A 23,184-nucleotide genomic window follows, 5' to 3' on the forward strand; every position below is an offset into this window, starting at 1 on the left:
AGCACTCACACTTGAATCTGTTTGGGTCAGTGGTACACAGGAACCTGAGGTATCACAAATGCGGAGAGCTGAACTGATAGATATAAAAATAGTGTGTGCGCGTGCACGTGTGTTTATGTAACAGACAAAACTTTGTGTGGTAATTTGCTGGGATGGAGCCACCAGATGCGAAGGGTGGTTACCGGCGGTTCGGGACGCCAGAGTGGGGGCATGTACACTCAATCAGTGAGCTGCATTTTAGCGTATGCGTCTTGCAAGTGTGATGCAAAGGAATACAGCGGGCATCATGAGTTCAGATGCTCAAAAGTGGCTGATTGCAGAGTACACACTTCATAGTTTTAAGTACGTGCTGTTTAACTGGTACCCGTCTTTTATATTTTGCGTAGCGTGGGAATTAGTGTAGAGATAGTATAGAGAGGTTTTACCCAGATATACCTGCCTATTAAGGTCAGGCAGTGCCAGGTCAAGAATCCTGATGATCCAAGCCAGCCCTTGACCTTGATTACAACTATTCATAAGCCCTTCACTGCCAGGGAGGAACAGAGCATTTTGTCTGAGTTGCCCTCACTTAAAGTTGCATGTGGCAATTCAGAACTCTGGCGTAAGCTTGAGGAAATGGTTGAAATTTGCCAGATGCACCCTAAAGATATACACGCGTTGGTAAAAGCAAAGTGCCCGAGGAATATGTGGGATAGGATGGCCCAGGGGGTGCCAGATGGTACATGGGCAACTACCGAGAACGCCAGTAATGAGAGATTCCGCTTCTTTAAGGGAGAAGTTAGGCAGCGACTGGGGGGAGGTGAGAGTAACTGGGGGACGATAATGGCAGTGATTCAAAAAGCTGATGAGACAGCCATGGATTATGCAGAAAGTAAATATCGAGCATATAAGGAGTATTCCGGTTTGGATAATCCAGGGAGGGATGACCAAGTCTTCCTGAAAATGCTGAAGGAAGGCCTGAACTCAGCCCACCAGGAAGTTTTAAATTTAGGCATAACGGTGGGGTCGACCTACTCTGCCAGGGTGAGATAGACCGAAGAAAGTGCAAGAGATAGCATAAAGTGGCTATAGTGGATGCAGCTGAGGTGATGTCCCAGACAGTTTGTTTTGGTTGCCAGTGACCAGGGCACGAAGCAAGGAGTAGAGATGTGGGAGGGTAAAGGAGTTGATATGCTACAGGTGCGGCCTATTGGGACATGGCTGCAGGCAGTGTCCAAAAAAGAGGAAAGAAAAACAGGTGAATGTCACAGCAGACATGCAATCTCTCACCCCGTTGGTGTCCAGTCTGACCAATCTGACTGTTGATCAGATTATAGAGCTAGTAAAGATGGCTCCTAGGTCAGAAAAAGATGTGGCGGTGGGCCCCACTGCCAGCACTGGTGACCCATGGATGTACACAACAGCATTGTTAGGGGGACGTCAATGCAGTATGTTAGTGGACACAGGGGCATGGGTATCGATAACAGACTTACCCTTGCCAACAACCAGACAGGCCATTTATATTCGGGATGTAGGAGGGAAAACAGTTACAGCAGAAAGAAGCAGGTCACAAATACTTGAAATTAGGGGAGTGCAGCTTCCAGTGTATTTCTGGGTATGTCCAAATAATGAGGGCACGGTCCTTGGAATAGACATCCCAAGGGAAGCGGGGCTGTTAAAGATTCAGGAAAGGGAGAAATAATATGGACGAGTCGGGGCAGTGAACGCGTACAACCAACAGAATACCCAACAGGGCTAGCATAGTCGCAGCTGCCCTGATCACCAGAGACTGGAGCCAGGATGGTGTCTATGGGTTACTTTGTCAGCAGTTCCCAGCTGTGTGGGCTAGACACTAACAAGATTGTGGTCAAGTAAAGATAAACCCAGTTAAAATAGATGGGGACCTAGGTAAACCCCATAAGCAGTACCCTATAAAAACTGACGCACTGACAGCTGTCCAGGGTATAATGAAGGAACAAAAACACCAGGGGATACTCAGAGTGACTGCATCCACTACTAACTTGCCCACATGGCCAGTAATAGCCATTAACATCATGCTATAACGCCCTTAAGACCATGCCAAGATTGCATCCTATAGTGGCGGGCCCTGCAACAATCCTGAATGGCCTGTCTCTAGAACATTAAGTTTTTCCAGTCCCTCTGAGGGCAGACATTACTGCGAATAAGGGAGCAGAAGAACAAGAACTGAAATTGCAAGTGTGCAGGAAGAAAGGGCAGGAACCAGTTTAGTAAAATTATATGAAGAGGTGGAGGCAGAAGAGAAAGAGAGGTGGCAGAGAAAGGGAGCAACGGAGGGACCAGATGGAAGCTGGAAACACGGGGAGCTAAGTATAGTGGTGGTCCCACCATGTATTAGGCAGATACGACTGAAGTTATATCATGGGGTAATTACAGGTTGCAGGGAGCCTGGGGCTTACAGGGATAAAATGACACAATATGTGAAAGGCCTTTGTAATCAATTTAAAGTGTTGAAGGACCAAGCGAAACAACAGCAGCGAATCACTGATCAGAAAGAGTCAGAGGGAAAGGAGATGGTCCTTCCACAGCCCAGCGACTAAGTCACGGTGAGGATGCTGCCAGAAAGGCCAGGGTTTGCCCCCAGGCGGAGAGGACCACAGACAGTACTCTTAACCAATGATACTTGTATCTGTGTATAGACTAGGTGAGGCAGCCAGTGGAAACACTGGACTCAGGTTAAAGCATATGACTTACCCTCTTGTTGCTCCCACAGACAAGAGGAGGACACAGGGGATCAAGTGTACCTAGTAACCATGTAATTACAGAGAACCTGAGAGAGGAACACCAGCTGGCCATACCAGACCTGACCATAGCTGCTGAAAACATACCCGGAAGAAATACAAAGGCAGAAAACCCCAAGAACGTGGCAGAAGACACAGAGAGCATGATGGAAAACCGTGAACAGTATGCTAAAGTGTGATGATAATGATACTTTGTAATGAAGACTGGTTGCTGAAGGTAGATGATTAATAGCATAGAATAGAAATGATATTGGAAAATAGATAGGGAGTGATTTTTAAGTTAAAACAGAGACAGCACGTTCCACAACTTCAGTGACGTTTCAGACTGAACACAGTATCTGAAGGCAGTCACCCCCAGTCTGAATGAAGAGCAAACCTAAACAAGCTGGGCCCTTTCAGGAATCGGGTTGGCCTTTCCTGGTACAAATTTATTTTTGTCCAGGAGGGCCAAGAGGAGGGACTGATTGAGTGATTTTTGGGTTTAGATCATTTACATTTAGCAAATAGCTTTGACTACCAGTCTTCTATTCCTTGTGGATTGAGGATTGTGTATTGTGGATTTAGTTTGGGACAATACATTCCTAAAAGCTGTGAATCCCAGTCCAGACGCTGCTGACATCTGTGGAATGGATGTGAAGCAGAAGGTGTGAAGTTTGTATGTAGCTTCAAAAGAAAGTATTGTTTATACTTTGTAAATATGGAATTGTCCTTTGTGTTTAGTACATAAATATCGAGCCCCACATTGGGCCAGCAGACCTTTCCACCAATAGCATTTCCATATGATGCCTGCTGTACCTTGTTTTGTCGAATAAAGAAGCTGCCTTTGCATCTACCAGTAATTTTTTCCGGTGATTTCACTTACCGAGAATGGACCTTGTGACCTTGTGTCCCACAGGAATGTGTTGATTCCTTAGTGCCTTCTTAAAGCTAATCAATTCAAAATGCAATTAGGAATTGACAATAATTGCTGGCCTTGCTTGTGAGGTCTTCAGCCCATGAATGAAAAAGGAAAAAGCAACCTTCAGCCGCTAACAACAGACAATTCTCAGCTGATAAACAGTGCTCATTCATGTTTAATGTTACTTAGAAATTCTGGGAAGAGCAAGGATACGGAATGTATTCTGGAGTGGAGACTTTAAAGCTCAACACCAATTGTGGCTCAGTAGCACCACTACTAACCGAGCTAGCTGAGCCTTCAAGGATATAGCCACTTGTCTAAATCTGTGGAAGGTTGTGAAGGCAGAAAAGGTTTAACCTACAATTTCATTCTCACCAGTCTCATTCTGGCAGATGGATCTATCATAGGAGTGACCACCATAATGTTCTTGTGGAGCCAAACTCTCAAATTCACATTGAATATGCTCTTCACTGTGTGGCTCACAGATATACTAAATTAGATACAGCAGTTCTGGCAGCTGAAAACTCCAGTTCTCAGAACTGTACACCATTCCCCTGGTCCAGTGCATCCTTCAGTTGCCAGGGCCCCAAGTTAGTTCAAAGAAGAAGGCAGAAGGGCAAGCCAGAAGTACACACTGAAAATAAGATCCCAACCCAATGAACCTTCAATGTATGTTCTAAAAGTGTACAATGAACAAAACTAAACACTGGGTTGGCACAGTAGCTTCACAGTTCACAGTTCAGACAACACAAGTTTATTTCCTGCCGCTGCCTGTAAAAAGTTTGTACGTTCTCCCCATGATGGTGTGGGTTTCCTCTGGGTGCTCCATTTTCCTCCCACAGTTCAAAGATGTACTGGTTGATAGGTTAACTGATCATTGTAAATTGTCCCATGATTAGCCTAGAATTGAATCAGGAGTTGCTAAGTGGTGCAGAAGGGCTTATTCTGCGCTGTATCTCAATTTTTAAAAACAATTAAAATGCACAAAACAGATCAGATTAAAGCTTTACAATCTAGCCACATCAATTGCAAATCATGGTGGACAATATATAATGGGAGAAAGAATCACCAGGAGCATCCTCAGTGAAGATAGAATTCTAACATGTGAGTATCATTGACAAGGGTAAAGTATTTCATTAATATATAATCCTCCTCAAAAAAGCCCATCTCCAGCCAGCTTGATTCTTTCTATATGATATCAAGAAATGGCCCACAGTACTGGATGCAGAAAACTCAATGAGACCTGATAATATTCTACCTTAATACAGAAGGCTTGTGCTCCAAAACTCCCAGAGTTTGTGCCAAATTGCTCCAGTGAAGTTGCAAACAGACATCTACTTAGCAATGCAAAAAATGAATACGTCGTATAGTGTCTGAGTAGTTACCACCCCCAACTAATCATTTAGGACAGGAATCAACAAAATCAACCTTAATTGTAGGTATAACTAACATTGCTGAAGTTGATCAAAGGGATTGAAGACGATTTGCAATGAAAGACTGATTTCTACCTCAGGACCAAGATTAAAATCCAACCCAAAAAAAGGGATAAAATCTCGCTTGATCTACTGCCTGAAGAGAACCATCACAACTAAATCCACTAAAATCCTTGAAGCAATTCATTCCAATGTGCTTACTTCACTTTTTATTTTGACCAATGCCAATGATCGTTTAATGATCACAGGGGAAATGAGCACACGATGCAGTTTAGAATACAACCAGCAGGGTTTATGAGGGTCAAAAATGGAAAAGTGATCAGAAGCGTATTGGAGGTTATGTCTAAAGGTAACGATGACAGGGATAAGGATTTCAGCAGTCAAAGAGTTGAGATAGTATCAGACGTTGGCAATATCAGTGTTGAAAGTAGATTGTCTTGATGGAAAATTTGTGTTGATAAAAAGTTTATCTGGTAGTATCTCCATTTTAAAATTCTTATCCTTTTTCAAATTCCCTACTGAGTCTTCATGCTGCCCATCCTTCTAATGTCCAGCAGGTTTACAATCTTTTGAGATCTTTTTGTTCCTCCAATTATGGCCTCTTGCACATTCCTGATTTTTGAATCTCCATAGAGATGCCTTCACTGTTTAAACATTAAGCTCTAGAATTTCCTATATATCTCCCTCCCCCCCCCACCCCCTCAGCTGATTTCTATGGGGCGAGGATGTACATTTTAATGTAGACATCAGCTGGCGACATCACGAGCTCATGTTGGGTCAGGCGGCAGCCAGGATCCCAGTAAGCATCAGCATAATCGTAGGGTTTGAATTATCTGTTTATTTTGTGGCACTGAGATCAGCCAGCAGTTGCTGCTGTTTCTGCAGAGAAACAGACACCATCATCTAGTCTATTAAATCAGTGAACTTTGCATGTATTTTGCTATCCATTTCAGCACAGTGCTGGAGAGAGGATTCTAACAATGCTGACTTCCATTGTTAGCATTGAGCTTCTGTTTTGTGAAGAAACAGGTTGTCATTGTGACAAAAAAGAAAATCCTGCACTTTATGTGAATGTGCACAAGATGACAATGTTGCATTATAAAAAGTAATCAGCTCATAGAAATCCCGTTAATATTTCTGCTGCTGAATAAACAGAAATGGAGTGATACAGAAAAATCAGAACATTCTCCATTTACATTAACCATGGATCTAAGTCACAGACTGACAAAGTGCATTTGTTTTGATTTGACAGCTGAAAGGAATCTTAGGCTTGGGCAGTCAGTTTTCTATGGTAGCAAAAGGCAAACCTGCTCCTGAATTAGTATTTATCTATACAAGAATGATTAAAATGTTTTAAGAAAAATAAAATACACAGGTCAGTGGGAAGTACTGAGCATAACTCCATTTATATTTTATGCTGACATACAATATACATGGACAGCTTTATGCTGGGTGTAGCTAGAAACACTAAACAAACAATTGAGGCCCTGCTACTGACAACTTGACAAGATTGTGTAATTTTAAAAAAGAAAAAAGTCTAAGTTTATTATGAACAGCAGTTATAAAATCAGAACAGTTAATTAAAATACACCATCCAAATCCCACAAAAGCTGGTTTATGATTATGAATTATGAAAAAAAGCATTCTGTTTATGTACATTTCTGTAATGTTTCAAATGCTCGGCTGTCCCACTTGATATAGTGCAGCTATCTAATTTTCAACCACATGAGGACATATATAACAAAAATATACTACTGAAGATAGTTCTTTAACAGCAGCAGGGGTACTTACACAAGACGTACGATACCACGGCACCAGGTATGTAGCGTCCAATAATGGCACAAAATGTACAGAGACTACAAACAAGAAGGCAAAACTGTAGAAAAGAGAGAAAGGGAAAATTAAAAGGTTAACAAACTACTCAAGTTGCAAGAAAATATTGAAGCAGATCTCCCACTGCCCATTCTTGTTCTATCATGTAGAAACAGCTCTTTGACTCCATTTGAACTGAATAAAAACAACTTTGACTAATCCTTTAGGCCTTCTTTCCCTACTAATATTTATTGAGCAGAAAGTCTTCATGTGTCCTAAATACATTCATAAAAGGCCAACTTAAGATACTAATTAGGAACTGAGCAGAAAATGGTTGGCAATTCTGAATGGACCATTTAATTATGTACCTTCCCAATTCAAATGTATGATTGGTTAAAATTTCTCCAATGCCCCATATATCATTTATAAGAAGGAATGATTCTTGCTAGCATCTACAAGGACAAATAACATTAATGGTTTAGATGTTAAAAATAAAATTAATTCATCAGTTAATTTTAAACATACAAAAATGTCTAATTTTTCACTGTAATCTCTTGTACATAATGTGATACAGCACAAATAATATGGAGCAGAAGAAAGAAAAGAAATAAACTGGCTTCATCCCAAATTGTAGCTACCAAACAGATTCACATTTTTTACAATTACTTTTTGTAAAAAGTGGAGCTCTACATTTTAGATTTGAAGGGAATTGAAAGTTTCTTACCTTCCCAGGGTTTTGCTTTTTGAAATGGGACATTTCCTCAAAAAACACTGCACAACTCATCCATGACTCTGTAATACACTGACTAAGCCTTGGTGTATTCTCCTGTTTAGTTTCAGTCATTTTCCAGCTAAATAAAAGAAAAGTTAAACATTATTTTTTTTAATATAGCAAACCAGAAATAGGTTAGTTCCAATCTGGAAGTCCTGACTGTTTGTCTTTAATAAGTAATTCATGGCATTTGGACTTCACTAGTATTGCAAGATCTTTTTTCTATGCCTAACTGCCCTCATACTGAAGACTCAGTTAAATCTCAGTCACAGTGATCAGTATAAAGTAATTCACAGACTAGATGAGGTAAAGATGTTACTTTTCCTTCTCTGATCGACATTAGTTGATGATTTTGTTTGGACTACACCACAGGAACTCACAAATTCTAACTACCACAGTTTACATTCCCCAGTGGCATATCAGATATTGGTATGTGTGTGTTTGGTTTAAGAATAAGAGGGTTAAGTCATGTAAGGCAAAGATGCTGTTCTGCCTTAGATCCAGTCTGTAGCCACTAAACCAGGCTACATATATTACAGTGTAAAACCTCTCCAATGCAGGACTCATTCACATCACACAGACTGTTTTAAGAAAGGCAGAAGCTACATATAGACCAAATTGGACTGCATCTCAAAATTCTTGAATTCTTAGCCTCTTGTTCATGTGTTGAATTAGTGATTCTGTTTCTCATCCAAAATCCTTCATTTGAAATATTAACTTTCAACCAAATTATCACTGATAAACTTTAATTCTTTAAATTTGTTGTCATAAAACAAATTGTACAAATGATCACACATTCTTTGCTTTACAAGAAGAATGACTTGGCTTATAAATCCTAACAAAGAGGCAAACTAATCCGATGACACTAGAGACTTGTAGATGCCAGAATCTGGAGCAACAAAGTAGCTGCTGAAGGAACTCAGCAGGGCAAGCAGCATCCAAAAAGGGATGTTCCATAGATGAATGATGTTTCAGGTTAAGTCTTTTCACCTTTACTGCAAGAGTAGAGGGGAGATTGCCGATATAAAGAGGTCATGGGAGGTGTGGACAAGAGGTGGCAAGTGATAGGTGAATCCAGGTCATCAGGGATTAATTAGTACAGTGGTCCCCAGGTACCGGGCCGCAAAGCATGTGCTACCGGGCTGTGAGGAAACGATATGAGTCAGCTGCACCTTTCCTCATTCCCTGTCACGCACTGTTGAACTTGAACATAGGGTTGCCAACTGTCCCGTATTTCCCCCGCTAAGGTAGAGCGTTCCTATGAAACCTTTCGTGCCGGAATGGCATAAAGCGAAGAAGCAATTACCATTAATTTATATGGGAAAAATTTTTAAGTGTTCCCAGACCCAAAATTTAACCTAACAAATCATACCAAATAACACATAAAACCAAAAAAAAATTACACTAACATATAGTAAAAGCAGGAATGATATGATAAATACTCAGCCTATATAAAGTAGAAATAATGTATGTACAGTACAGTTGGGAAGATGAAGGCAAAATCGATTTGGGAAAAAAAACAGCACAAGTGCCTGCGCAAGGCTTCATGGTCATGGTAGTCTACCTGGGATACAGTGTCCCGGGATTTGACTGCTACTTTTGTCCCTTGTTAGGGAGTGAGAAAGTTGGCAACCCTAACTGTAAAAGACATGCTGAGGTGAGTTTAACCCTACTTGAACATTCCCCCAGCCTCCCCCACCCCCCCGGGTTGGCCGGTCCGCAAGAATATTGTCGAGTTTAAACGGGTCCGTAGTGCAAAAAAGGTTGGGGACCCCTGAATTGGTAGATGGCATCTTGTTAGGGGAGGGAAGGGAAGGGTGGAGATTGTGATAAAAATTGAGAGATGATGGGTGGAGGTAATAAAGGGCTGAAGATTACACAATCTGATCAGAAAGTAAAGAGGACCCCAATATATAATGAGCAGATAGGAATGGGGGAGTAGGGGAGTGGGGGAGAGAGGGGGAGGGGGGAGAGAGGGGGAGGGGGGAGAGAGGAGAGGGGGAGGGAGGTGAGGAGGGGGAAGGGGAAGGGAGGGGGAGGTGAGGAGGGGTAGGGTGGTGTAGGGGGAAGGGGGAAGGGAGGGGGAGGTGAGGAGGGGGAAGGGAGCTGAGGAGTGGGGAGGGGGAAGGGAGGTGAGGGGGAAGAGGGGAAAGGGCAGGGGAGGAAGGGGAGAAGGAGAGGGTGGAGGTGAGGGGGAGGAGGGCAGTATGGGAGGGGTGGAGAGGGAGGGGAGGAGAGGGGGAGAAGGGGAGGGGGAGGGGGAGAGGGGGAGGTGGAGGGAAGAGGGGCGAGGGGAAAGGGGGAGGTGGGGGGAGGAGAGGAAGGGAGGAGAGAGGGGAGGGGGAGGAGAGGGGAGAGGGGGAGGAGAGGGAGGAGGAGGGGGAGGAGAGGGAGGAGGGGGATGGGGAAGAGGGGAGGAGGAGGGGGAGGGGGATGGGAGAAGAGGGGAGAGGGATGGGGAGAAGGGTATGGGAGGGGGAGAGGGGGCAGAGGAAGCAGGCGAAGGAGAAAGAGGGAAGGAGAGAGGAGGGGGAGGGGAGGGAGTGGGGAGGGGAGAGGATGGGGGGAAGGGGAGTCAGGAAGGAGGGAGGGGAGAGAGGAAGGAAGGAGGAGAAGGCAGAGGACGAGGAGGATGAGATGGGCAAAGGGGAGGGTGGAGGGAGAGAAGAAACTGGGAGTTTGAGGGCTGGTGGGAGGTGGTGGCTTGTAGCTTGGAAAGAAGGATGTGCAAGGCACAGAGATTGAGATTGGAGCTAGGGTTGTGATGTAGCTGTGCTATGTTAGCAAAGGAGGGGGTAAGGAAGAATAGATGCATAATTTAAGAGGCTACTACCCATCAATAATTCCTCAAACCAAACTCTGAGCTCTCACAATTTTATAGGATTCACTAAAACAGGTTTTCTTCTGCTTGAGTGGCTTGCACTGTGTACAGTATGTGCATGTATGCATGATAGAATTTAAAGGAAGTGGTAGTCAAATGTACACCATACCCACCAGCAACACCACCGGATCCCACTTTTTGCAAGAGTACCATGTATTATGAAGTGCCAGAAGCAATTTGCTGATCAATACACACTATACAAAAAAGTATACCTTCACATTCAGCAGTGGGCTTTGTTAATTTTTGAAAATAGTTCACAAATTTATTTTGCTACCTATAGATTTTTCTGACCTTGTTGTTTAGAGGGAGATTATGACATAATGGAGTGTCTCAGATGTATGACAGGAATATTGTCAAAGGAAATTTGGCTTTAAGACTCAGAGATATATTGGTGAAGGTGACCAACAGCTAGTTCAAGGAGGTGGATCTCAAAGAGAGTCTTAAATACAGAGGAAGAGGTAGACAAGGAGAAACACATTTTTCTCCTGTCACATGCTCAAGGAGATCTGTCTTTTTTGTGAGAATGATGTAATGGTCTTTTGGAGGTCACCTGATGTGATTTTCCCGCCGATGTGAGGTCACGTGATGACATGTGCCCCGTGACTATATAAGGGTCGACCCAGGTGATGCAGTTGGTTTTTTTACGTTTGTAGATTTCCAGGTAGAACATGCTGTGCCTCCGTTTCTGTTGCGTTTGTTTTTGTGACGCAGTTTCATTTTTTAAAACGGTTGTGCGTTCTGTTGAAAGATTCCATATTACTCGGACTGGAAATTTGTGGCTGGATGTGCCAATTTACTCAATTTCAACAGTTGAAGGGAGAGTGAAGAATTTATTGAAGGATCGAGAGAAGTCGGCATCGTTTGGCAGTTTAATAAGGAATCGACCTTATTGAGTCTTCACTGGAGGAGTACCTGCATCGAGATAACTCTTGCCAGAAAGAGCAAAGAGTTCATACAAAAAGGTGCTCTCTCTCTCTCTCTAAAGGAATTTAAGGTCAGTTGATTTAAACTGTTTATTTTCGGCATCGTGAATCCCATGGACAGAACCAGCAGTAAAGGTGCATCTGTGAAGAAATCCTTCTCCAAAGGAGTCTCTCCCAATTAAATGTGTAAAACTGTTGGACTTTCAAAGTTATCGTTTTAAGAACTATATCTGACTGTATCACTTTAAGAACTGGTTTTGCATTTAACGCTTTAAGAACCAGAGCCGAGTGGCGAGTTGGTGAACGACTGCATATCTGTTAACTTCTGGCTAAAGTTTTCGTTTGTTTTCTTTTTTCCCATATCGTTTATCGGTGCTTAATAAATGTTTGGTTATTTTTATATAACCTGTCTCGATTGATATTCATTGTTGCCGTTTACGCAACACTCCATAGATGCTGCCACACCTATTGAATTCCTCCAATGCTTTTTGCATTTTCCAGATGCCAGCATCTGCAATCTCTTCAGTCTCCACTACACAAGGACAGAATTTCAGTCTGGGGCTTTGACAGGTGAAGGCAAGGGCAAAACTGGAACAATAAAATTAAGTGTGATAAACAGGTCTGAACTGGAGGTGGGCAGTATAGAATATAAAGAGACCGAAAAGAGATCAGAAGACAAGGATTTTAAATTTGAGGCATTACTCAGCAGGGAGCCAGTGAAGGTCAGAAAGTATAGATATGTTTGCCATATAGGACTTAGAGGGCAGAGTTTTGGATGACCTTCAGTTTATTGAGAATAGAGCAAGGAAAGCTAGCCATGAATGCTAATGGTAGCTAAGGCTAGAGATAACAAAGAAATGACAAGTGTTTCAGCAGCAGATGAGTTAAGGAAGGGACAAAGTCAATTTATGTCACAAAAGTGAAAACACTAATTGGTATCACTCTGATATTTGCTTTGAAGCTCACTTTGGGGATGATCTGACTCAATATTTCTTAACAATCTAATCAACTTCAGATAATGTCCAAGTTACAAGTTGATAACTGAGGTGTTGAGATTGAAATGAACTCAACTTTACCAGTGTTCAAATGGCAATTTTTACGCAATGGCTGAGTTATAGACACTGGAGAGCTCGATTAAGATAATGAGAACTCCCACCATCCAGGCCATGCTCTCTTCTTGCTGCTGCCATCAGTAAGTAGGAACAGGACCTTTAGGTCCCACATCACCAGGTTTAGGAACAGCTACCACATTTCAAACATCAGGCTTCTGAAACAGCATGGATAACTTCATGCACCTCAACACCGAACTGATTCTGTAACTTATGGAATCTACAACTCATGTTGTCAGTATTATTTAGTTATTTATTTGTTTGTTTGTTTGTATTTACACAGTTGTCTTCTTTTACAAGCACAAAAAAATCTGCAGACGCTGGGGTCAAAGCAACACTGACAACACGCTGGAGGAACTCAGCAGGTCAGGCAGCATCCGTGGAAACGTCGACGGATCTTTTCCACGTATGCTGCCCGACCTGCTGAGTTCCTCCAGCGTGTTGTGAGTGTTGTCTTCTTTTACACATTGGTTGTTTGTTAGTCTTTGTGTGTAGTTTTTCAATAATTGTATTTTTTTGTTTCTACCATGAATGCCTGCAAGAAAATGAATCTCAGGGTTGTATACGGTACTATAAATGTACCTTGATAATAAATTTTAATTTGAACTTTGAACTTCACTGAGAAAGAACTGAATGTTAATAGCAAACATAAATAAACTTCCATTGCTTTACAATGATGTAATAGATGGGCAACGTATGGACAAGCAACAGATGGCCAAATTCAATAACTATACCAAACTTATATTTTCATTCAACAGCTTATGACTCATTCCAAACCTGAATTCTGATTTTGACTTGAATATTGGTCCTGTATCTAGGAATGGTCTTCTGTCACAAAGAATTAGGAGTGCGCAATTTGGAAACATTTTACACTGCCCTCAATCTCAGTCTCAAATGTGACTCTTACCTATTAATATGGCTAACATCCTGTTTCTCCCATTTTCTTTCCTGCTCCTACTAAAATCCTAAAAAGTTTGTTTCCTTGTGTGTCATTAAAATTTAGATCCAAGATATTCTGAATAGAACAAATATATTATCTCAAATAGTCAGCGAGCTACTTCAAGGAGGAAGTTACTATATATGATCCCCAAGTCAGCAAAACAATTCTTAAAAATTCATTAAATTCATGTTATAAAAAGAGTTGTCAGTTCAGATAAAACATCAGAGTTAATATAAAATATCAGACTAGTGATCAACTTGATAAATTAACAAAGCTAGACACCTACAGAAGCGAAGCAGTGAAAGCCCAGCAGCATCTCTACTTTCAGCGAAGGCTGAGAAAAGTCCATCTCCCACCCCCCCATCCTAACCACATTCTACAGAAGTTGTATTGAGAGCATCCTGAGCAGCTGCATCACTGCCTGGTTTGGAAATTGCACCATCTCGGACCGCAAGACCCTACAGCGGATTGTGAGGTCAGCTGAGAAGATCATCGGGGTCTCTCTTCCCGCCATTACAGACATTTACACCACACGCTGCATCCATAAAGCAAACAGCATTATGAAGGACCCCTCGCACCCCTCATACAAACTCTTCTCCCTCCTGCCATCTAGAAAAAGGCACCGAAGCATTGGGGCTCTCACGACCAGACTATGTAACAGTTTCTTCCCCCAATCCATCAGACTCCTCAATACCCAGAGCCTGGACTGACACCAACCTACTGCCCTCTACTGTGCCTATTGTCTTGTTTATTATTTATTGTAATGCCTGCACTGTCTTGTGCACTTTATGTAGTCCTGGGTAGGTCTGTAGTCTAGTGTAGTTTTGTGTTGTTTTTCCGTAGTTCAGTGTAGTTTTTGTATTGTTCATGTAGCACCATGGTCCTGAAAAACGTTGTCTCATTTTTACTATGTACTGTACCAGCAGTTATGGTCAAAATGACAATAAAAAGTGACTTGGCTGGACTTGACTTGGAAAGGCTATGTGGGTAAATTTGATAGCTCCTTTCCTTGGGAGTAGGAATTGTGAGGTGCCTTTAATCCATGTCAGTTGAACATACTGTGGACAATACACTAATTTAATGATGCTTCCTCATTAGCATGATTGCTACTGCACTTTACTGCAATTTACTACATGCCAATATTATGAATGGCCAGCACTTCTTAAAGCTAAACAAGCCCGTATTTCTTTTTAAAAAGCAAAATGCATTGCGCTTGTCGCTAGTTCTGAAGGTATCCAGGAACTCAATCTGACCTGAGAAACATTGAATCATAATACTGTACCCAGTTGAAAGAGTGCACCATCTTTATGAAACATAAAACAAACATTAGAGGGCCTAGAAGTGATCCATGCAGCACATCACTTCAATCAAAGCCCTCCAATCTGAAAAATCACCCTCCACTAGCACCCTCTAATTCCTTCCACGAAGCCAATCTTGTACCCCAATGGCTAGCTCATCGTGGACTCTGTAGTCTCCTCTTCCAGACCTGCCTACCACGTGGGATCTTGTCAAAAGCCTTGCTAAAATCTAGATAGATAATGGCTTGTCCTTCAACTTTCTTAAATAAAAACACAACATTTGACATGTTGCAATCTTCTGTATACACGCACACACAGTAAAGGACGGCAGTTATTTTTGATAACATTATGTTTTCACTGATCTAGCTGTTGCTAAAATTAGCAGGAACCAAAAGCCTTCTGAATATAGAGGAGTTACCCTTTCAATCCTATTGAATTTCTCTCTGAAGGAAGGATGGGTATTATGAAGCACATAACCCTTTCAGAAGTGATGATCTTCATGCATTTAACTCATGCATTCAGACACCTTCCCCTTTAATGTACTGAATACCATCTCCACCTATGTACATGTCTACTCAGTATTACCAGTCTTATCAGTGCATTGTTCTTAATGTTATTATGGCCTCTCACTTTCAGCATTACAAGTTACAGCAGATTTTATTTTCCTTGCAACGTTGTTGAGGTAGAAGAGTCTAGCCAGGAAGATAAATAAAAAGGCGTCAATACTAATCCTGGCATAGATGCTAGGTTGGTGGTACATATTTTACATGGGGAGAGACCCAACCCCAGTGGAATGAATTTAGGATGGAGAGATGGGGAAGTTGATGTGTCAGCATCCAAAGTAAGAAGTTACATATATACAAAAAGGTACTTGGACGGATACGTGGAAAAGAAATGTTCAGAGGGATATGGTCCAAATGCAGACAAATTAAACTAGCTTTGATAGGAATTTTGGTTGGCATAAATCAGTTGGACCGAAGGGCATGTTTCCAAGCTGTATGACTCGATGACAATTAATTCTGCACAGGATTGTGATGGGTAGTTCATACAGGGATGCTAGAGTGGTATGTTTGGCACAGTATACAACCTATAGAGGTGTCAGAGACTCTTTCCAGTCTCTTACAAGATCTTCCATGAAACCAGTCAGAAGGTTATGGTCATCCCTATACTAGCAGATAACAACATTCTCATGAACAGAAATTGTTAGAACAGTTTTCTATTTTTGTGAAAATGCAAGCAAAGAGCAACTTAAGTCTATGGATTTTATTGATAAAATATATTCCACTCCTATCAGAACTCTGTCTCATACCATTCAGAAGCAGGCAGCTCCCATCATGAAATTGCTGCTGAGTGTTGTCATGGGTATAGACACACTGCTGGCAGGAGAGTGATCCAGCTTCAGCTAGTAATTTGTCGTCTTCTCTCAGGATGTCAGCATTTGTCTTCCAACAAACACTTCGACAATGCAGGCATATATGCCCCATACCAGTTAGCTAAGATTAGTATCTTTCATACAAAGATAGTACAATCTTGAACTGGGAAATCAAGCTTTCACAAATTTAACCTACTGTTATCTTGCCCATTGAATGATAACTCGGCAATATCTGCAGAAGAAAACCCTACATTAAAGTAGTAAGCTGAGCTCACCTAATTGGAAAGTTATTACATCCCAATTATAAAGGTGAATTGGTGAAAAGACTTTCCTTCTGGATGTTGTTTAATAGCATTGCTTAATGTAACTTAAGGTAAAGGTAATTAGCTGTACACTTTTTTGAGTGGCATCAGGTAGCATATTCCATGTCCCCAGGTCAAATATAAAATATCTGAGAAACTTTGTCTCTAGTGACATTTGGAGGTATAGTTACCATATTAAATGATTTTTCTGTACCTTCCAACTTATTGATAAAATTAATTTATGAATGCCTATATAAATGGAATGAAGGGTCTATATTAATTTTGTAGTCATTATGTAAATAAGTCTACTGCACAATGCATACCTGATGCACTTTTCAAGCTCCTACTGACACTAGAAAGTCAGATTTATATTGTATGTTACTCAGGATTCTATGAACGTTACAAAACGGATGTCAGAAATATGAACTGAACACAGAAAATACTGGAAATATTCAGCAAGTCAAGCAGCAACTGTGGAAAACGTTACTCATCTTTTCACATATAATGCCTGACCTGCTGAGTGTTTCCAATATTTTCTGTTTTTATCCCATTACATCATTACTACCACTGCATTTGCTCAAAGTTAGAGAGAAAAACACTGCTGTTTATATCCTGACTCATACAAGACTAATTCACCTCTAACTCATTCCTGACTTCCTGTATAGCAACAACCTGATCTTTAAGTTCACATTACTGTATGACCTCAGACCCCACCCCCCAGCTCTATGACACAACTAATTTGCATAGTGAAGAAGTGGCTAAAATGCAGAAAAGGTTGGATTACCATGTCTCACGTAAGATTACATATGAACTTTCACTGTAATTGCAGACTTTCACTGTCATTCATAGCAAAAAAAAAGCAAGGGGTCATACAAGGGTTATTTTTTCCACCTTGAAAAAATAAAAGAGGACCAAAGACCAATGTCTATGGATTTGCAGACCTTATGGTTCTGGTGCTTATTGTCAGGCAGGCTGGCTCAGGAAACAACTGGGACCAAAGCCTAGCATTTTCACACACTGCTGCTCTTACATGTCTTCTTTATGAGACACATACATATCCAGACTGCAAAACAGAGAGTACATTTCTCTAATTGCTGCTAGACAAGAATACTTCAGTGGGAAATAATTTTTAAAAACATTTAAAAACCTAAATTCGAGCACTAAATAGGAGTCTCTCTTATTTTTGTTATGAATGACAGTCATAAGAAACCTAATATGTGATCTTGTGCTGCAACATGTGATTCACCTAGCCCTTTTCACAATCTTTTGGCCACTCTTTCAGTACACAAATTAATAGGAATTCCTAAGCACGACAGAGTCAACAACAAATCAACTGTAGAACAGTTGTTAGTAACAGGTGGCTATTACTTTTCAGGCAAATATGTCCTGCCATTCAAGCCCAGTGACAGTGCTATTTTCAGTTGGACATGACTAAATACCTCGTGCTCTGTGTGTAATCGGTAAACCAACAAAGAGATGAACCTAACTGCAGGCACCTTCCAGGGCCACATGGCTGGTTTACCTTTATTTTTTTCTTAGAAATATCATTCATACTACATTACCAATACCAAAACAGATCACATGCAAACCTCCCGGATGTAAAGCTGCATGAGCAAATGAGAGTTAAAGATAATATGTGACACAGGTTACATCCCACAATAAAATGTATATTTAGTCCAGGTTACTCCCTCCTCAAATATAAAGTACAGAGTGAAAAGGTTTCCTGGAAATTATATAAGAAAGACAGACAACACAAGTTATGATGCAAAATTCTTCTGACACTACTTGTGTTTTCAAATCCTAAATATCAGTTATGACAGTGTTCATTTTTACATAAAGTTTATACTCACAATATCTTAAACCAGACTTGGGTCTAAGAAGGAGAATAGACCAGTACAAACAGTGACTGAGTGACTCCATAGCTTCTTTACAATATTAAAACTGGTGTTGTCTTCAGAATGTTATGTTTGCTTATGACAAATATCCAGTTACACTGCAGGGAAGAACAACATATTTCTTCAGTCTCCTCCTCCTCCGCCTTGTGCTGAATTTAGCCTTGTAACTGTTCAATTTTTAGATCATGTGATAAATACAAGAACATCTGGAAAGATCTCAGTAGATCCCCTGATGCCTTCCAGATTATTTTATAAAGAGTTGAGATTTAAAGGAGATTTGCATCACCCAGGTTATGAAGAGCCCAGACAGCTGCAAGACTGATGATCAACTGCTCACAAGATCCATTATGCTCTTCAGCATACAAGCCAAAAGGTTCCCAAGTAAATAAAACACTCTGTTTCTCTAGCAACCAGAAAACACAAGGTATTATGTAAATCAGACAGAGTCTCTATCCTTCCAAATGATAATGAATAGCCAGCACCTATTGTAACCGGAAGGCTCCGAAACTGGCATTTACAAGGACAGATTTTAAACTTACTACATCAAGAGATTCTGCAGATGGTGAAATCCAGAGCAACACACACAGAACAGCATTTTGTGTGTGTTGCTCCAGATCTTAAACTTCTTCACCAAACCCTAGGACTAGTTTAGTGAAAACAAGGGTCAACTTAAGAATTTACTCTAACTTTGTGATCAACAAGAGAGTCTTCAGTCTTCACAAATGCACCTAAACCATTAAAAAAAATCAAATTTCTTGCCAAGAAGTCAAGACCATGTCAAGAAAATGAGTGAAGGAAATCCAATGGTTTGCAGACAGGGATGAAATGCTCAGAGTCCATAGGACTAATGCAAAGCAAATTTGTAGTCAACTATCTCCTTAAGGATAGCCAGGCCATCAAACCCAGTGGAGGAAGCCCCTCCAAATTGATGAGAATCACTAGCAACAGATATCACCATTGAATCAATCTTACAGTGGTCAATGAGAAATATGATCTATTCAACCACATCTCTTGATGCAACTTGCCATGGCATCTAGGTGACTGAGTTCCTGCACAGATCATCAAAGCTAGAGGACTATGTCCAGAATTAGCAGAAAATTCCTGCTGATCTGGGTAATGCCAAAATCTGTCATCAAGAACATGGACAGGTCTGACTATGGGAATTATTGTAGCATTTCTACCTTCCACTTCTGGAAAATGCTTTGTTAAGATTTTCATAGGTGGATTTGTTCCTTTTTCTGAATCATTACACTTTCATTTAGATTAGCAATTGACACTCTAGCATCATCTTTATAGTCAGGCAAATAAAACACAAGAAATAGAAGTAGGAGTGGGCCCACTGGTTCATCGAGCCTGCTCCATCATTCAATAAGGTTATGGCTGATCTCACTGTGGACTCATCTCCACCTACTTATCTTTTCCCATAACCCTTTATTCCCCGCTATGCAAAAATCTATCCAACTGTATCTTAAATATATCTAATGAGATAGCTTCTACTGCTTCCCTAGGGAGAGGATTCCACAGATTCATTGATCTGTAGGAAAAGCAGTTTCTCCTCATCTCTGTCCTAAATCTGTTCCCCCAAACCTAGAGGGCTGTCCTTTAATTCTAGTCTCACTTACCAGTGAAAACAACTTTCCTACCTTTGTCTTATTTATCCTTCTCATTCTTCAGAATTCAAGTATAGTTACAAGCAACATAGTCTCTCTTCGTAGGCCTGCCATCTCCCCCACCATCTCCACAATCAACCCGGTGAACCTCCTCTGCACCACCTCCAAAGCGATTACACCTTTTCTCAAGTAAGGAAACCAGAACAGCATGCAGTACACTATGTGCGGCCTCAGCTGTACCCTGCACAGTTGCAGCATAACATCCCTGCTTTTAAATTCAATCCATCTAGCAATGAACAGTCCATTTGCCTTATTGATAACCTGTTGCACCTGTAAACCAATCTTTTGCAATTCATGCACAAGCACTCCCAAGTCCTTCTGCACAATGCAATGCTGCAATCTTTCACCATTTAAATATTAATCTTATGTTCTATTTTTCCTTCCAATGTGGATGACCTCACATTTACCAATGTTGTACTCCATCAGCCAGACCTTTGCCCATTCACGTAACTTATCTTATCACTTATCACTCAATTTAGTGTCATTAACAAACTTGGATATGCTACATTTTGTCTCTTCCAAATCATTAAAGTATTATGAACAGCTATGGCTCAGAACTGACCCCTCCAGCACTCCACTCTTCACTGATTGTCAACTACTCATTATATCTTCAAAGAACTCCATTAAGTTTGTCAAACAGCACAGCCCTTCATGATCCATGTTGTGTCTGCCTGATGAAACCACTTCTATCCAGATGTCTCACTGTTTCTTTCTTAAAGATAGCTGCAAGCATTTTCCCAGCTATGGACATTAAGTTAACTGGCTTAATGGACATTAAATTAACTGGATGTATAGGACCTTTTGCCTACATCCTCAATTATACAGTTTTGTGACATTTACTGTCTTTCAATTGGCCAGGACTTGTCCAAGAGTCCAGAGAATTTTGGTAAATTATCACAAATGTGTCTTCTATGACTTCCACCTTTTCTTTTAGTACCTTGGGTTGCACCCCTCAAGAACCAGGCCTATTTGTTTTCACATCACCTCCTCCCTCTTTAGTGACAGCAATTGTATAGAGGTCCTCACCTCCAATGCAAGTGAAATGGCTAAAACAATACCAGGATCTGATTGTAGCTTTTATGGATTTCTCCAAGGTCTTTGATGTTGCTACCTGTGAAACCTTGCAGCAACTGTGACTCAAGTTCAGTTACCTACGGAAGCTTGTAAACATTGCTGGCTTCCTGCATAGTTATAATGCTGGGGTCCTATAGGTCCTATATAGTGGTAAGGTCAACTCCTTTTTGCATCAGCATCGGAGTTAAGCAAGGCTACATCATCTTTTGTCCAATTCACTTCCATTCATCAATGATCACCATACAAACAGCCTCAATCCACATCCCCATTATGGAACAACCAACCCCTTGAAAGTCTACAACCCCATCATATATAATCAGTCCCTGTACCAACCACATTTTCATCAGGCGAATACAGGCTAAAGATCAGGTAAGCAAGATCTGTCCATAAAAAATTAATGTCACATAATTTCAACATTGTAATCTCCAAAACCCAACCAGGTTCTCTAATGACAATGTCATAGTCATACTAATCCTTCTTCGCAAGCCATTATTCTGAGCTCTATTTCTACCTTTAATATCTTTATTTTTCCCTTTCAAGGTTCTATTGAAGCCCCTGACCTGGAGTTACAGGCTTCGGTTCTTTGCGGGAATGGGACCCGTTCTCGGGGTTCCACGACTGGCTGTTATTCAACATGCCTAGACTTTGGCCTGAGGGTCTCGATTGTGTTTGGAGGCCTAGGATCTCGGGGCTCTGGAACGGGCAGATCGAGGGTCAGTGTCATGACTGGAGACTTGTGTGTCGTTGGGGAGGCTGGAAAATCTTTCACTGTGGGCCTGAAAACCCGAGGTCTTTGCGATCTTTGGACACAGAGCTCAAAAAAAGCGACAAAACGGACTTTTAACATCGTAAACCAGTGGGTTGTTGTTATGGCTTCCGCTCGCTGTGAAAATGGGGAACACCTCACTCTTCCTTGCCAGGGAGAGAGAGAACCTGTGGTTTGTCGAATGTCGGATGAAATGCGAAGCCTTTGGGGTAACTTTGGCCTGTGTCTTTGCTATTGCTTAGCACACGCTTGGGCTTACTGATGGTACATTTCATTTTGTTGGTGAGGGGAGGGGGATTGTTGTTTGCTACCGCTTATGCATTCATTCTTTGGGGCACTTCCCTGTTTTCGTGGATGTTTGAGAAGAAAAAGCATTTCAGGATGTATATTGTATAATTTCTCTGACATTAAATTCGACATTTGAACCTTTGAAAATGTTGGAAGTGTTACTTTAAGTCAATCCACAGAATAAAAAACAAATGTCAGTACCCCAAACTGTCAGAACAAGCCAGAACCGGCCATAGTTGCGCTGTGGTTGTACCATTAAAAAGGTACCCAAATCAACCATTCCTAAAGAAACATTACAGTTGGCCCTCCTTATCCGCGGGGGATTGGTTCAGGGACCCCCCGCGGATACCAAAATACGCGGATGCTCAAGTCCATTATATAAAACGGCGTAGTTTTTGCATATAACCTATGCATATCCTCCTCTGTAAATCATCTCTAGATTACTTATAATATGTAATATAGTGTAAATGCTATGTAAATAGTTGTTATACTGTATTTGTTTAGGAAATAATGACAAGAAAAAATGCTCAAACAACGAGTGCCGGAGATAGCACTTCCAGGTCTTTTCGGATCCGCGGTTGGTTGAATCCGCGCATGCAGAACCCGCTGATAAGAATATCGGATTAATACTTGAAATTTGGAATTTAAGCAATAATGAAACCATCCTGGTGGCAAATTCTGTATGATGGATTCTCAAGTGCAGCAGAAAACAAAAGAAGAAAACAAAATAAAAAAGAATAACTGAAAATGTCAAATCCTTGATCAATATGTATGATATCTGTCTACAGGTTTACATCTTGAAGATTGGATTCATTAGCTTTTATTGGGCCAACAAACTATCTCACTATGAGCAAAGACTATTAGGAAGCGAAAATCCTCATCTCTGAGAGTTTTGCAAATAAATATTTGTTATAAGCAACACCTATTCAAATGGCTTTGAAGGGATAAACAATATATTAGTAATACATATTTTGGCAAAATGCTAATTTGTG

General features: G+C 41.1%; 1 protein-coding gene across 2 annotated transcripts in view; it reads right to left on the minus strand.

Moving 5' to 3' along the window:
- Nucleotides 1-23,184, minus strand: part of retreg1 (reticulophagy regulator 1) — a 106,801-nt gene that overhangs the window by 15,285 nt on the left and 68,332 nt on the right. For both annotated transcript variants that reach the window (XM_063069986.1, XM_063069985.1), the window contains 2 exons: nucleotides 7,627-7,753; nucleotides 6,882-6,966 (listed from right to left, as the gene is read on the minus strand). In XM_063069986.1, coding sequence (XP_062926056.1) covers nucleotides 6,882-6,966; nucleotides 7,627-7,753 — 212 coding nt within the window. The remainder of the gene's footprint in view (nucleotides 1-6,881; nucleotides 6,967-7,626; nucleotides 7,754-23,184) is intronic.

The sequence above is a fragment of the Mobula hypostoma genome, chromosome 17 (assembly GCF_963921235.1).
Source record: "Mobula hypostoma chromosome 17, sMobHyp1.1, whole genome shotgun sequence".
In the NCBI taxonomy this organism is placed as follows: domain Eukaryota; kingdom Metazoa; phylum Chordata; class Chondrichthyes; order Myliobatiformes; family Myliobatidae; genus Mobula; species Mobula hypostoma.